The 15,214-nt window shown below is 32.2% G+C and overlaps 2 protein-coding genes across 3 annotated transcripts; both read left to right on the top strand.

Annotated features, from left to right (window-relative positions):
* The first annotated feature begins 325 nt into the window (after window positions 1-325).
* LOC120580824 (uncharacterized) lies at window positions 326-7,270 on the top strand. 2 transcript variants are annotated; one of them, XM_039834968.1, is made up of 6 exons: window positions 326-415; window positions 757-899; window positions 977-1,066; window positions 1,201-1,245; window positions 6,873-6,896; window positions 6,936-7,270. In XM_039834968.1, the coding sequence occupies exons 2-6, from the start codon at window positions 804-806 to the stop codon at window positions 7,026-7,028; spliced, it is 348 nt and encodes a 115-aa protein (XP_039690902.1). In that variant the 5' UTR covers window positions 326-415; window positions 757-803; the 3' UTR covers window positions 7,029-7,270. The 2 variants fall into 2 exon arrangements, with proteins under 2 accessions (XP_039690902.1, XP_039690903.1); XM_039834969.1 differs by lacking the exons at window positions 6,873-6,896; window positions 6,936-7,270 and having other exon boundaries at window positions 1,201-1,635.
* A 4,773-nt stretch (window positions 7,271-12,043) lies between these two features.
* On the top strand, window positions 12,044-13,402 carry LOC11438577 (uncharacterized). The gene is made up of 3 exons (XM_003620697.2): window positions 12,044-12,599; window positions 12,870-13,009; window positions 13,172-13,402. The coding sequence occupies exons 1-3, from the start codon at window positions 12,044-12,046 to the stop codon at window positions 13,400-13,402; spliced, it is 927 nt and encodes a 308-aa protein (XP_003620745.2).
* The last annotated feature ends 1,812 nt before the right edge of the window (window positions 13,403-15,214 follow it).

Here is a 15,214-nt window from a genome sequence, read left to right as displayed (position 1 = left end):
TGTTCTAGTTATCCTTGGTGAGTTAAAATATAATGGTTATTGGAATGACTAATCGATCAAAATTTTATAGTTAGAAGTATGGTTTGGTTTTTCTTATATAATAAGACATCCTGGTATATAAATAGAGTTTGCTACTTTGTGTCTGTTTTGACTAGATGAATATGACCTTGAGTAAATTTTGAGTCAAACATAAAGAACAATTTTTGGATTAAAATTCAAACAATTTTAGTATTTTACTTTAGATAGTTGATTGTCAATGCTTTTAAGTTTAAGCTATACTGAATTGAATTTAAAGTGTCACTAGTATTCTGATTTAATCATTTTATGCAACTGCTTTATAAATTTCTCTTCTCTCTTTCTCTCCTCTCTCGACGATTACACGATTAAGTTCTCTCTTTCTCTCCGATCCTCGCAGGTACGAATTGAATTTTCGTTTGTTTGTCATTCTTCTCTTTCCTTTTCCAATGCTTGAACCGATTGCTCAAACATTCTTCTCTTAATTTGGGGGTTAGGGTTTTAAAATTGCATACGATAAAATTGCATACCACAATGCTTCAGTAACACACTTGCTTTATCTATTTCCGTTGCTTCACTGAATTATGTGCTGCTATGTATTTTCTTTTGTTATAGTGTTTGATATAACCATATCAGGTTCAGAGGTTTTTCTTTTCCATCATGTTTTCTTTTTTTGATTCCTATTTTTTGATGAAAGCCATATTTCACTAACTATTTATTTCTTTCGTATTATATATGCAGCTGAGTCTCTTCTCTCCCCAATCTTTTGACATCTCACAAGCGCAAAAATGCCTTGGGGCCGCTCAGACTGTTCTCACCGCCTAGGCCTGTATCACCCACAACCTCCCAAGCACAAATTTTGTATGAGAAAAACCAAAGCCACGGCAAGTTTTGCAATTGCTTTCTTTTGATCCTAGTTTCACAATTTTAGTTTCTCTAATATTACTATTTAATCCAACAGGATTTCGAACTGGCCTCGTTGGAGATTATACTTGATCAAGTGAATGCTGACCTGGCTCTGCCCAACACTCCCTCTGACCTAGAACTTTGGGCAAGTTTTTTCGGGAAATGTGTTAACAAAGTTCATTATTATGTGGCCTTCACCAATGCTTTTGATTCAAGTTTCACAATTTTAGTTTCTTTCCGTATATTTGAGTTCTTTAATATTAATCTCTGAACCAGCAGGAGAATTTGAAGAAGGATGTTCTTGATTCCATTGCTGAACGTGAGGCTGAAATATTGGCTCCAAAGCTCGAGTTTCATTGCAGAGTTTCTGCTAAAGCTCCAAAGCAGACAGCCAAAACAACCGAAGTTCCGAAGTAGGAGGGAAATATAGTGTTGGAGACTTGATATTTCCTTGGTTTGTTTTAGATGTTCCAAGAAACATAATAAATAAGTCATGTTGACTGTGTTGTGTATAATAACACTATGTTTAAGAATTTAGCTTGGTTGTTTGGATTTGGATTTTGTTTTGTTACTGCCTTAATGCCTTTTGAAAGTTCAATATGTACCCTTAGCATCTATCTTAATAAGTCCTCATTTATGGATGGGGAGTGTCTAATGATCCTTTGATTGTATTGTTGCTCTCTTAGCATTTGAATGAATGAAGCTTATCTCCTGGATATAAAATAAAAAGACAAAAGTTGCCATGTTTGTAGAAGCAAATACATAGATAGTAGTAAAAGCAAAACATGTTTCAGATGTAACAACTTTTAGTGCTTTACTTACCTCCCGGTGGAACTCCGAATTGTACGTGTGCGAGAAATTAAATTTAGGTTTTTTAAATTGTAATTGAAATATAATTTTTTTAAGTAATATCTTGGATTAAAATTCAAGGCGTTATTTACCATTGAAATGGGTAAATTCAAACTTGCTAAACAAACATTCACCGAGAAGTTCTATTGTTCCTTTCAGAAGATTAAATTCTTGTAAGTTTGGTTTAGATGATGGTATTCAAGTGTCAAAAGAATGATGTGTATTCTGCGACACTTCAATACATTCATCAAAACCAAACAAAAATTTAATATTGTGAAAGGAACAATAAAACTTTCGGGTGAATGCTTGGGAACTGTTGTTTAGCAAGTTTGAATTATTCCATTTCAGAGGTAAGACAATTGTTGTAGTTGAAAGGTGCATTCCCTACCTAATCACGATCTTTTAGCGGAATCAAACTGTTGAGAATTTCTTCAGTTGATCTCTGCAACATGACAGACATATTGATTGTAACACCCCGTTACCCAAATGCAATAAAATAGCATAAATACATCAGAGTAATTTCACAACGGCATGTTACACGTCATATTAAAATTCTTAAATAGAAAATAAAACTATTTAATTCAACAACAGTCATAACTTCAAATTAATGCAGCGGAAAGTTTTGCATTTGCAATAGCAACAACAATATTTTAATCTCCAACAACATCTTGGCATTAAGCCTAAACAACAAAAGTTAGCCAATGAAAGGGCACATCAACAAGTTCCAAAATTTGATACATGGAAGGGAAAACAACAATGAAATAATAAAATGACTCCCAACCCACGTATCAGAGCCCTAGACACGACTCTTGAGCCACCACCGACTACTCAGGATCACCTGCAAGTTACCCATAGGAAGGGCAACATTTTCAAGCAGAAGGGGTGAGATTCACAACAATAAATATAGATATTAAGATCATCAAATGAATCTAACACCCTATAACTTCAAACATGTTCACTTGCAAATATTATAATTATTCACAACCACAACAACATCATCATAATCATCCACTTAACAAGTAGTATTCAATGTATATCATACCATCAACATCAACAATTCACCAAGACTCATGCAAATGACATGACCACTGCTAAGACACCATCTTAGACTTCTTAATGAGATGCAATTATGCATGTGGTACCAATCAGGACCGAGGCCCTCACCGCTTTTGAATGGTTAAAGCATTCATCAGGACCGAAGCCCTCACCGCTGTTGAGCAACTAGTACTCCAGGACCGAAGCCCTCACCGCTGTTTTATGCATATGCAATGGACCTACTTGTGTATATCTACATACAACTGACCATGCAATGCAACTCCATGTGACTCAACTTAAACAACATGTATGATTCAATACTTAAACATACAATGCATTCATCATCATTAATCATCATCAATCCAGCAATTCAATCAATCACAACAATGCATAATTATATAACTATGCTCAAAACCAACAACACCAACCACTACTAACCAAGCTAGCAAAACAACACTCTGGAACAGGGTAGCTCGCCTCGCGAGCACATCTGCTCGCCACGGCGAGTTCACGGACAACACTAGCTCGCCACGGCGAGTTCAAGGCGAACTAGAGGCGAGTGAAAACTAGGTGCTCTCGGGAAAAGTGACATTTTCTCACTCAAACTCCATTCCTAAGTTTCCTATTCATCTTTTTAACCTAAAACTTCCACCATTCATCTTTATTATCATCTAGGTACCTTAAACCATCCCCAAAACACCTTATAACAACTTTTCAAAAAAATCAAGTTTTATCTGGGCTTACTCGCCATGGCGAGTTGGACTGCTCGCGAGGCGAGTAGTGATGTTATTCACTCGCGAGGCGAGACATGAATGCTCGCGAGGCGAGCGATGAACATCAGTACGGGCAGAAAACTGGTTTTTCCCCAAAATCCCATTTTTCTTCCAATCACTCCCCAAATCAGTTTACAGATACCTAACTAAGTGTTCTATGCAACCAGAAACTAATTATAACTCCAAAATCATGCTCATAAACTCAAAATCATCATTTTACCATAAAAACCCAATTTCCCAAATTCTCACCACAACTCTGTTAAACACAAAATCAGAAATCAATAACTATATTACTGAAGAAAACCTCACCCTTACCTTAATTTTGCAGAAGGAATGCAGCACAAAATCACTCTTGGCTCTAACTTGGTCTTCTCCTCTTTTTCTCCCAACTTGCCAGTTTTACGTACAAAGCTTTCTAACCTCTCTTTTCCTAACTTCCCATTACTTGTAACTCCCTTCTATTTTCATTTAACTCCCTTTAATTTTAATAAATGTTAAATAACTCCCCAAACTCCAAAATAACTAATATTTCATACTTATTTTAATTATTATAAAATAAACCATATAGTAAAATAATCCACCACATAAAACATCCAAAAATCACATATATATGAATACATGCATATACCCCACATAAATCACCAACATCATATATAAATATATATATATATATATACTCCACATAATAAAATAATTAATTAAATAACTAGGGCGTTACATTGATAAGCGGAACCATGTACCAAAAAATTGAGAACATGCTTCTCACGTCATCGTCGTTCTTCAATTCTAGCAGACAAAACGTTATTCTCCCGTAGTCCAACGTTGGACGTTTATACCAAATACATTTCACCTTCCTTTTTTCACTGGGGTTGAGTCCTTGATTGATTTCATCCAGATGATCCTTGAGATCTTTTAACGTGACATTGATGTATCAAACCTTGAACATCTGATGTCTTCCACCGTTGAAGCGTGCGCTAACATCAAACTGATCAGTCATTGTTTCAAATCTACACCATAAAAAAAATTAAACAATCAATGAAAAACTCATTCAAACATTTCATCAAACACTTGAAGTGCAAATTATACATAAACCCTAAAAATCCTAAATAAAACCTAAAAAATTTATAAAACTCGAAAAAAAATATAAAGTTAAGCAATATAACTCCATTATAACAAGTATTCATAATATTTATTAATAGCATTTCAGATCTACAACATAACTCTACTAAAATAAATAAAACAAAAGTGTATGTCAACAATTACATTACATTACATGCACCTTCCAACTACAACAATTGTCTTGCCCCTGAATGGGGCAAATTCCAACTTGCTAAGCAGTAGAACTCCAACATACGTTCAGAAAATAGAAATTTATTAGTGGATTAAAATAATGGTAAAATAGGAAGAAAATGACAAAAAAACGCATCTCTATTTTTGTGTTAATTTTCTAAAAAAAATATTTAAAAAGTAACTGAGGTATTATAATATTTGAAGGCATTTCTTTATAATATATATATAGATAGAGATAGAGATAGCCTCCAAACAAATATATCAACAAGAGATAACCTAAAAAAAATTTGAATTCTGCGTTTTACCCAAACATATTTGCTCATTCCCAAGTGAAATAGTCAAAATGGCCCAACGTATGAAAGTTACACTTGTGCAAAAAAGAACGTGAGTTAACTCACGCTAGTTTTGTGCGCACTAGGACATACAGGCAATAGCTACTGCCTTGTTCCCTGTTTAGCTTCGTTCCTTCGTTCGTTCATACATAGGAACAACCATTCATTCTTTCAACCAAAACTCATAATTTAAAGAACATGCATTCATTCATTCATTCATAATTTAGAAACACAATTTTAACGAAAATTAACTCAAATGTCATAAAGAGGCGCAACCGTGCAAAAGTAAATGTATTACATCCAAATTCAACAAAATGTCATAAAAATACTACAAATATAAAATAAAAAAATAAAAAAAAGGTCATAAAATAAGACACTATTGATACTCCTGTGGACTTTCTTTGTTTTGTTCCTACAAATCCGTGAGAATATTCCTAGGCTTTACCAAGCTCCAAGAGGACCATCGAATGTCAGGCTCTGGAGGAGGGTTGACGATAAGAGGATGGGATACACGGTAGAACCACCGAATGTACCTATATGAATGCTTCCAAGGCTCGTCGGGACCTAGTCACCCCTCTACTGTTGGGCAACGACATGCAGAGCAAACTCGAAGAAGGCAACAGCCACATCTGCTAGGGCAAGAGGAATGATCGTTCCGTATTTTAAAATCCGAACAAATCTGAAAAAACATTAACAATGCATGCGCGCGAGGAAATGCATAGGGTGGGAAAAGTAAAACTCAAAAAAATAAAAAAAAAATTGCTTGTTAAAAATAGGGGTCGGGTCGGTCTTAAAACTCTTTAAGTTTTGACATTCTCTCTTTCTCTCCTATCGTCGCAGGTATGAATTGAATTTTCGTTCGTTTGTCATTCTTCTCTTTCCTTTTCCAATTCTTGAACCGATTGCTCAAACATTCTTCTCTTAATTTGGGGGTTAGGGTTTTAAAATTGCATACGATAAAATTGCATACCACAATGCTTCAGTAACACACTTGCTTTATCTATTTCCGTTGCTTCACTGAATTATGTGCTGCTATGTATTTTCTTTTGTTATAGTGTTTGATATAACCATATCAGGTTCAGAGGTTTTTCTTTTCCATCATGTTTTCTTTTTTTGATTCCTATTTTTTGATGAAAGCCATATTTCACTAACTATTTATTTCTTTCGTATTATATATGCAGCTGAGTCTCTTCTCTCCCCAATCTTTTGACATCTCACAAGCGCAAAAATGCCTAGGGGCCGCATAGACTGTTCTCACCGCTTAGGCCTGTATCGCCCACAACCTCCCAGGCGCATATTTCGTTTGAGAAAAACCAAAGCCACGGCAAGTTTTGCAATTGCTTTCTTTTGATCCTAGTTTCACAATTTTAGTTTCTCTAATATTACTATTTAATCCAACAGGATTTCGAACTGGCAGCGTATGAGATTTTACTTGATCATGTGAATGCTGACCTGGCTCTGCCCAATACTCCCTCTGAAGAACTTGAACATCGGGCAAGTTTTTTCGGGAAATGTGTTAACAAAGTTTATTATTATGTGGCCTTCACCAATGCTTTTGATTCAAGTTTCACAATTTAGTTTCTTTCCGTATATTTGAGTTCTTTAATATTAATCTCTGAACCAGCAGGAGAATTTGAAGAAGGATATTCTTGTTTCCATTGCTGAACGTGAGGCTGAAATATTGGCTGAACGTGAGGCTGAAATATTGGCTGCACGTGAGGCTGAAATATGTGAGGCTGAAATATTGGCTCCAAAGCTCGAGTTTCATTGCAGAGTTTCTGCTAAAGCTCCAAAGCAGACCGCCAAAACAACCGAAGTTCCGAAGTAGGAGGGAAATATAGTGTTGGAGACTTGATATTCCTTCGTTTGTTTTAGATGTTCCAAGAAACATAATAAATAAGTCATGTTGACTGTGTTGTGTATAATAACACTATGTTTAAGAATTTAGCTTGGTTGTTTGGATTTGGATTTTGTTTTGTTACTGCCTTAATGCCTTCTGAAAGTTCAATATGTACCCTTAGCATCTATCTTAATAAGTCCTCATTTATGGATGGGGAGTGTCTAATGATCCTTTGATTGTATTGTTGCTCTCTTAGCATTTGAATGAATGAAGCTTATTTCCTGTATATAAAATAAAAAGACAAAAAAGTTGCCATGTTTGTAGAAGCAAATACATAGATAGTATTAAAAAGCAAAACATGTTTGAGATGTAACAACTTTTAGTCAGGCTTTACTTTACTTACCTCCTGGTGGAACTCTGGATTGTTAGGGGCTCTTTCCCCTATGAAACAGATGGTTAACACAACAGCAAAAATTACAAAGCACCTACACATACTTAATGTATCTTGAGTTTGTATGTATATGTTGCACTTAAATTTCTTAGCCTCACAAACTTGATGCTTACTCCAGTTCAATGGACTTTCATTGCATCTTTGTATAGAATTTCGACTTTTACCAACTACCATAAGTATATTTGGTTATGTTATTAGTACCTCAAATTTTAATGCCTAAGGACATTAAATGAACTCAGTACAAGGTAACTATAGGTTTATGCTTGAGAGAGAGATTTGCCATCAATATAGGAATAGTTTAGCTAGGCTGTTTGATGTCCATCAGTTGCAGGTTAACCAAGCCAGAATGATGGAAGTAAAGTATTACTGACATGTTCTTCTCTCTTTTTTTCTGATACCGTTGGTAAAGTATTACTGACATGTTCTTCACATAGATTACTTGATGCATATTTTGTTTACTTTTTATTACTGAGTTTACTCAGTATATAATTATTTGTGTACCATCAAGTTGGGGTTAGGATGCGCTTGTGCTTGGCTGTCTGTTTTGTTCAAACAGTTTTGCTGTTATTTACATTTTCGTAGTTCAAGAATAGACAGACTAGATAAAAATATATTGTAACATTCTCATATAAATATTGTAAAGAAAAGCAAGTTCTATGGTTTGATGTGATTATGAATTTTTCCTTATTTTTGTAAAGAAAAGCAAGTTGGATGATGATTCTTACATGAAGTTAATTAATTTCTTTTGTTGAATTTATCATTTCAATTCTATTTTCATAGGTGGACGGTTTCCGGGAGTTAGTGGAAGGGTTAGTTCACTATTGATAATCTATTTAGTCACCACTTTACTGATTCTACACTTTGAAGAATAGAGAGAAAAGGAAGAACCATAGCGGAGAAGGATGAAGAGCTATTAGAGAGATTAGAGAGAAAACCTTAAGAGAATTATCATAATCAAGTAAAAATCTTTCTTTTTTATAGTTATATATATGTAAACGATGCTAGTAGAACAAGACTGTTGAAACTTTTAGCACTTATTTATGCTGGAACCATTCTCTAAATCTTTTTATTGAATTCTATTTAAACGGGCCATATTTTTATGAGTGCAACCATGAATAAAATTAGTCCATTGTTCTAGTTATCCTTGGTGAGTTAAAATGGTTATTGGAATGACTAATCGATCAAAATTTTATAGTTAGAACAAGTATGGTTTTGTTTTTCTTATATAATAAGACATCCTGGTATATAAATAGAGTTTGCTACTTTGTGTCTGTTTTGACTAGATGAGTAAATTTTGAGTCAAACATAAAGAACAATTTTTGGATTAAAATTCAAACAATTTTAGTATTTTACTTTAGATAGTTGATTGTCAATGCTTTTAAGTTTAAGCTATACTGAATTGAATTTAAAGTGTCACTAGTATTCTGATTTAATCATTTTATGCAACTGCTTTATAAATTTCATTGATGATAGATTATGACTATTTTTCCAACAATTAATCTGAAACATATGTCAAATATATTTTACTAATTAAAAAGGTTTTATTTTATAAACGAATTAAATGACTAGGATTCTGCTGTAAATTTAACTTTAACCAACCCCGAACCTTGAGTTGGTTACACCTGCGACAACACCCCTTGAATGATAACCAGTGACGGAGCCAGAAAAAAATATTAGGGTGCGCCACTAAAATTAACTATTGTAAAATTGTTTAAAGTCTCGCAAATTAGACCTATAATTGAATTATTTAAATTTTCCGGGTGGGCCACTACACCAATTTGCAGGAATTTGGATCAACCGAAACCTAAAACCGACATAAAATTGTATAAAATCTTGCAAAATAGACCTATAATTGAATTATTTAAATTTTTGGGTGGGGCATTACACCACTTTGCAGGAATTTGGATCAACCAAATCATAAAACCGATACAAAATTGTATAAAATCTCGCAAAATAGACTTATAATAGTTGATTTTTTAATTTTTCCGTGGGCACCACTGATGATAACAAGTTTCTACCATCGGAAAAACAAAAGAAAAACGGTTACAGTGATGAATTTATGGAAAAACAATTGAATGAAGTGATTCCCCTCCTTCTAGCACCAATGCTCTGGTGTATACTGGATCAAGGTATATTCAATCAATGTAAAGTATACAAGGTATTTGATGCAATAGAGCTATTATAGTTCACGACAAAGGTAGTTCTCCGAACTAATTATATTGAGATTATAGAGATCTCGATAGAAGATTCAGTGTAAGGGGTGAAAATGTGTAACATGTACCCGTTGTCACACGTAGCCACCTTTATATAGGGGAGATTTTATGTAGTTATCTCCGTCAAACTCAGGTACGAATGTGGGGGTTCGTTGGAGATAACATCAACGATCCTGATTGATGGAGACTTGCTTATGTATATGAAGTCCTCAGTAGTCCTCATGAAGGCGGGGATTATTCGATATTAGACAGCTGTATGTTGGTTTGGCGACATAGGCTTAGACATAGTCCGGAACACAATAAATTACGTTCAAGGTAGAAGCTTGGGTGTTTGATTTGCAGCAGCAAGCTTGGAGATAAGTTGAAGCATATGTTTGAAGTGGAAGTGCTTATGGTGAGTTCCTTTAGCATAAAACCCACCTTGGGTAGCAAGATTTTTAGTGAGAAAAACTTGATGATATTATGTTATATTTTTGTTTACATCTTCAATATTAATTTGTTTAAAACACCCTATTATTTTGTGGTAAAAGGAAGAAGAAAATGAGTGTGATGTATTTAGTTTTGGTTAGAAAATTTGTCGTTAAATTGAGAATTAAATGTGTGAATATTTTTATGTTAATATTTTGTATCTATTGCCATCCCTAAATTCGAGAGTAAATGTTCCTTTACTTCTATTAAGGAGAACCACATTAATAATTTTTTCCGTATTTATTGATTTTTTAATTTTATGAAAATTAGTACTTTGTGACTATTGAAATAATAGAGCAGCATGAAAATATAATCCTTTAAATCAATTTTGACAAGAATCTCCGCCAAGTAGACTCACTAAGATTTTGTTTGACTATAGTAAAAGTATCATTTGTACTCACATTAGTTGTATACTCCCTCCGTCCTTAAATATAGGACCCTTTTGAAAAAATAACGGGAATTAAGATAGTGGATATTTGTATTAAATATGTTTGTAATTACTATTGTTTTTACAATTTTATCTTTTAAGAGAGAATTGGTTTATGTTTTCAACATGATATTTATTGCTGATTGAAGAAAATTATGTATAATAAATAGGGGTATGCATGTAAAGAAATAATTAATGTAGTTGGAAATAGCAAATGAGCCTTATAAAAAGGGACAAAAAAAATTCTTAAAATAGTCTTATAATTATGGACGGAAGGAGTATATGTTTTTACTTAAAAAACAAAATATAATACCTAATATTACTAACTAATTTTTGTTTTTAACAAATCATATTCCCTGATTTTTTTATGTTGAAATTTTAGTGTATTATTAAAACATATAAAGTAAAATCTCATATATATAAAATATAAAATAATATAAAATTCTCTTAAATTTTATTTGTAATGATACTTGATAAAGGGTGACACCACAAGATATTGTGAGATAGATTGTATTATTGTATATTAAAAATGACTTTATATTGATCCAACGGTTAACAGGTATACGCAGTAACGATTAGATTACTTTTGTAACAAAAAAAATTACTTGGTATGAATCATTTTTTTTCCAGATGAAAATGATAACAATCAATATCTGTAACTAATTAATATTTGTAAATAATATTGGTAAGTAAAATATTTTGTTGAGATGTATTCAAAATAAGTTTTTTATCTTCAAAAATAGTTAGATAAAAGGAATTTTCTAAATGACTTGCATTTTTAGATTTTTAACGATTTTTTTGTTGTTAAACTACTTAACAACATATACAAACACCTCATACACCTAAAAATGGAAGTCAACATATATGTTGGGATTGTTGAAAAAAGTATGAAACATGCCATATCTACACGTCAAAGTTATGCCAATCTTTTAGATTTCAACTATAAAAGTAGGAAACATGCAAGATATCTACATCTTCACAAAATTGAATTCTACAAGTTTTTAACTTAAATTCCAAGGAATTCAAGAAGGAAAAAATCTTCGCTGCGGTATTTTTATTTATTGATTTACATAAAATAATAACAATAAAAGTATTGACAATAACTAACGATGCATCGATAATCATTTATGTGCAGGTAAACATGAGATTAATCTCTAAATCATTCATTTCCTCATTATCAATACTTGTGATGCTATCAAGCGCAACTTATGCACAACCACAATCTCCAAAAGTTATCCAATCAATGACATATTTGTCAAAAAAGTTTGAAGTGGGGCCTGGAGAAGTCGCAAATAAACAAATGTTTAATATCGAATTTCCAAAAGGTCATGTTGGAATCACGAGCTTTGATGTTGATCTAGTTAATGAACATGGAAACTTTGTACCATTACATGAAACTTACATTCATCATTGGTTTATTTTAAAATATATTATAAAGAAGAATATGTCAGTGTCACAGGATCCAAATGATCATACCAAACCTTCTGGTGATCTCATTTACAAAAGAAATGATGGAACATGCAACAACGGTATTCTTCCACATCAATGGAGTTCTGGAAGTGAAACGCGAGGAACAAGTACAAAACTTCCTTATCCATATGCGGTTGAAATTGGTAACCATGCAGATATTACAGAAGGGTGGGAAGAGCAATGGTTGTTGGGTGTGCTGGTCATTGATACACGAGGCGCTGAAAATAAGAAAATTTGTGTTCAATGTAGGTGTGACCAGTTTAATCTCCCTGAAAATTTTTATGATGTGACAATTGGATTCCATGGAAAATTTACTCCCGAATATAAAGCAGGAGTCCTTTGTTGCCAAGATAAGTTTCAGTGCAAAATGAGAAAAGGATTTCAAGCACCAAGGAGAAATCTTGCCATAAGATACAACATAACCTGGGTTAACTGGGACCAATACCAAATTCCAGTTAGATTTTATGTACCTGATGTCACTGATCCGGTAAGAACAAATGGTTCTGAAACAATCCACGATTGTCAGTTAAGTAAATAATTTAAATTATTTTTTATTTTATTTTTCGTGGTTAATTAAATTATGTCATGACAAATATATGGCTTAGGCGATTGGGTTAGAAAACCTTAGTAGGTGGCTCATTGAAACTCTATTTACTATCATAGAATACTAAAAACTATCATTTTCATGTAAAAATAAAACAAGATAATTTCTTAAACCTGATGATAATAGTTTTTTATTTTATTAATTTGCACGTTAGAAACAAGTGATCCACAAAGATTTTTGTATTTATTACATGCAGAGTTTACTATTTCAAAAAAGAATAGTACAAACCTTTTCCACGTTCAAAAAGCAAGCATCCCTATGAAGAAAGGTGGTTATCTTATCTACGCCTCTGGTCATGCGCATAGAGGTGTTATCAATGCAATATTATACGGACAGGTAAAGTTTCATATTATTCATTTGACTAAATTTTGTTAAATTTGATTATGTTTTCTCAATGTATTTCTTAAATGATAATAAATTTTCTTAATTCCATATATAGTCAAATTAATCTTGTGATAATACTTTATTAATTTTTTTTGTTTTGCATTAATTATTTAGGATGGAAGGAATTTGTGTACATCGACACCAACATATGGAACGGGAAAAGAATCTGGGAATGAGAAAGGTTACCTTGTTGGAATGTCTGTATGTTATCCAAAACCAGGTTCAATAAAGATTGATGATGGTGAAACCGTGACCGTAGAATCAATATATAAAAATGAATTTCTCCCTGCAGTTATGGGAGACATGCACTTCTATTTGGCTGATGAATTGTCCCATGAAACATAGACATCAAACTTCTCTGAATTTAATTTATAACTGTTTGATTAGAAAAATTAGTCTTTGATACAATTAATGTAACACCTAAACCCAAGTTTTAGATACTTAATAAAATAAATTATTTACGAATAATTTTTGCGGCTGATTTAAATTAAGTATAAAAAATTAATCTTCAATAAAAGGCTTAGGATGCCACATTTCAATCTTTCACAAAACATTTATATGAAGTCTTAAATTAAAATATCTTGGAGCAAAACAAACCAAGGTTTATCAAATTATTTATAATCTAGTAGACAATTGGCTTTCTCTCTAAAATAGTTTACAAAATAGTATTATTGATCCAATAGTTTTAGCTACCATAAAATTGTTCAAGACTATATAAAATACCATGGACACATTCCTTACCCAATTTGAATCATCGATCGACAATCTACTTGTGCTTTCATAAACATGCACACACAAAAATGAAGGGTGATTTGTCAAAAAACATGAAAGATAAGTAATAAGAGCAATAAGTATATATATCGTATAATCACAAAATTGGTATATTAGAAATTCTGAAGAGGGTTGTGCGAACCATTAGAATGAAATATAGAAATGAATTTAGACTATAAAAATGAAGAAAACCGAAAGCTTGAAATCAAGAAATATATATATTTTTTTTTAATGACATTAACTAGGTTTCTTAATTCTTAAACTCATGAATTCTTGTTTGCGTGAAACTTTAACTTCTAATATCCTAATCTAATTCGATCAAGATCGCAGATATAGTCTAATACTCAATGTATATGTTGGACCAAATATAATAATTAAAGTATTATCTCACTAAGTACACATGAATAGTGTCAGGAACACCCTATTAGTATATTACTATATTAATAAAATTGTATATAATAAAATTTTATCCGTGTGTCACACGGGTATGTCTAGTGACTTGAATTATAGCATAGTACGGTATTGATAATATTTCTCCTGTTATAAAAATAAAATGAATTTTTCAATCAACCAAAAATATGTTACCCTAAGAATGACACTATACATTGATGGACATTGTTGTTATTGTTCATCTATTGATGATTCTTATTACAACATCTTTCCCATATACTGTTGGACGAGTCAAAACCTACATGTTCTAATATGCGCATGGAGAAATTATTTCTTGGTCACAAACACAAATAAAAAGTGTTTAGAGACACATAATTGAATAAAATTAAAGAAAAAATAATTGAATGATATGAGTAAATTCTTTTTCAATTATTTTTTTCTACTTGTGTGAGTGTGCCCAAACTCTTTTTATTTGCATTTGTGTTCAAGAAAGTCTTCCTCTATGCGCATGTACATTTATGCTATATACATCTATTATTACCTTGAAATTCTTCACATTGAGTTCACTTTTGTTTCGAAAATCAAATGTGATTTTTAAAAGTTTGTAAAATTCTGCTAGGTGGTTTACACTAGTGTGATTAAATAGCTTTTTGTTTGTTTTGCTTTAAAAATACACATGAAGCATTAATATGAACACATAACACAACACTGATACTGACACGTACACTACTAGAAAAGAACCAATTAGCGACGTCCTTTTTAAAAATAATGACTTTATCCGAAGAAATAGAATTAATGTATAAAGAAATAAACAATACCATAAATGAAGTAAATAATAATATCATTTTATTAATAGAAAAAACTAATAAAATTCTAGATCACACATTTAATAAAATTAAAATTGAACGTAGTGAAATAAATAGTATATACGAAACTTTAGACAATATAAAAGGAATTAATGAAGATGAAAACATTTTTAAAATTGGAGAAGTTCTT

This window comes from Medicago truncatula, chromosome 6 (genome assembly GCF_003473485.1).
Source record: "Medicago truncatula cultivar Jemalong A17 chromosome 6, MtrunA17r5.0-ANR, whole genome shotgun sequence".
Lineage (NCBI taxonomy): Eukaryota > Viridiplantae > Streptophyta > Magnoliopsida > Fabales > Fabaceae > Medicago > Medicago truncatula.
This window is presented reverse-complemented; position numbering and strand designations above follow the sequence as displayed.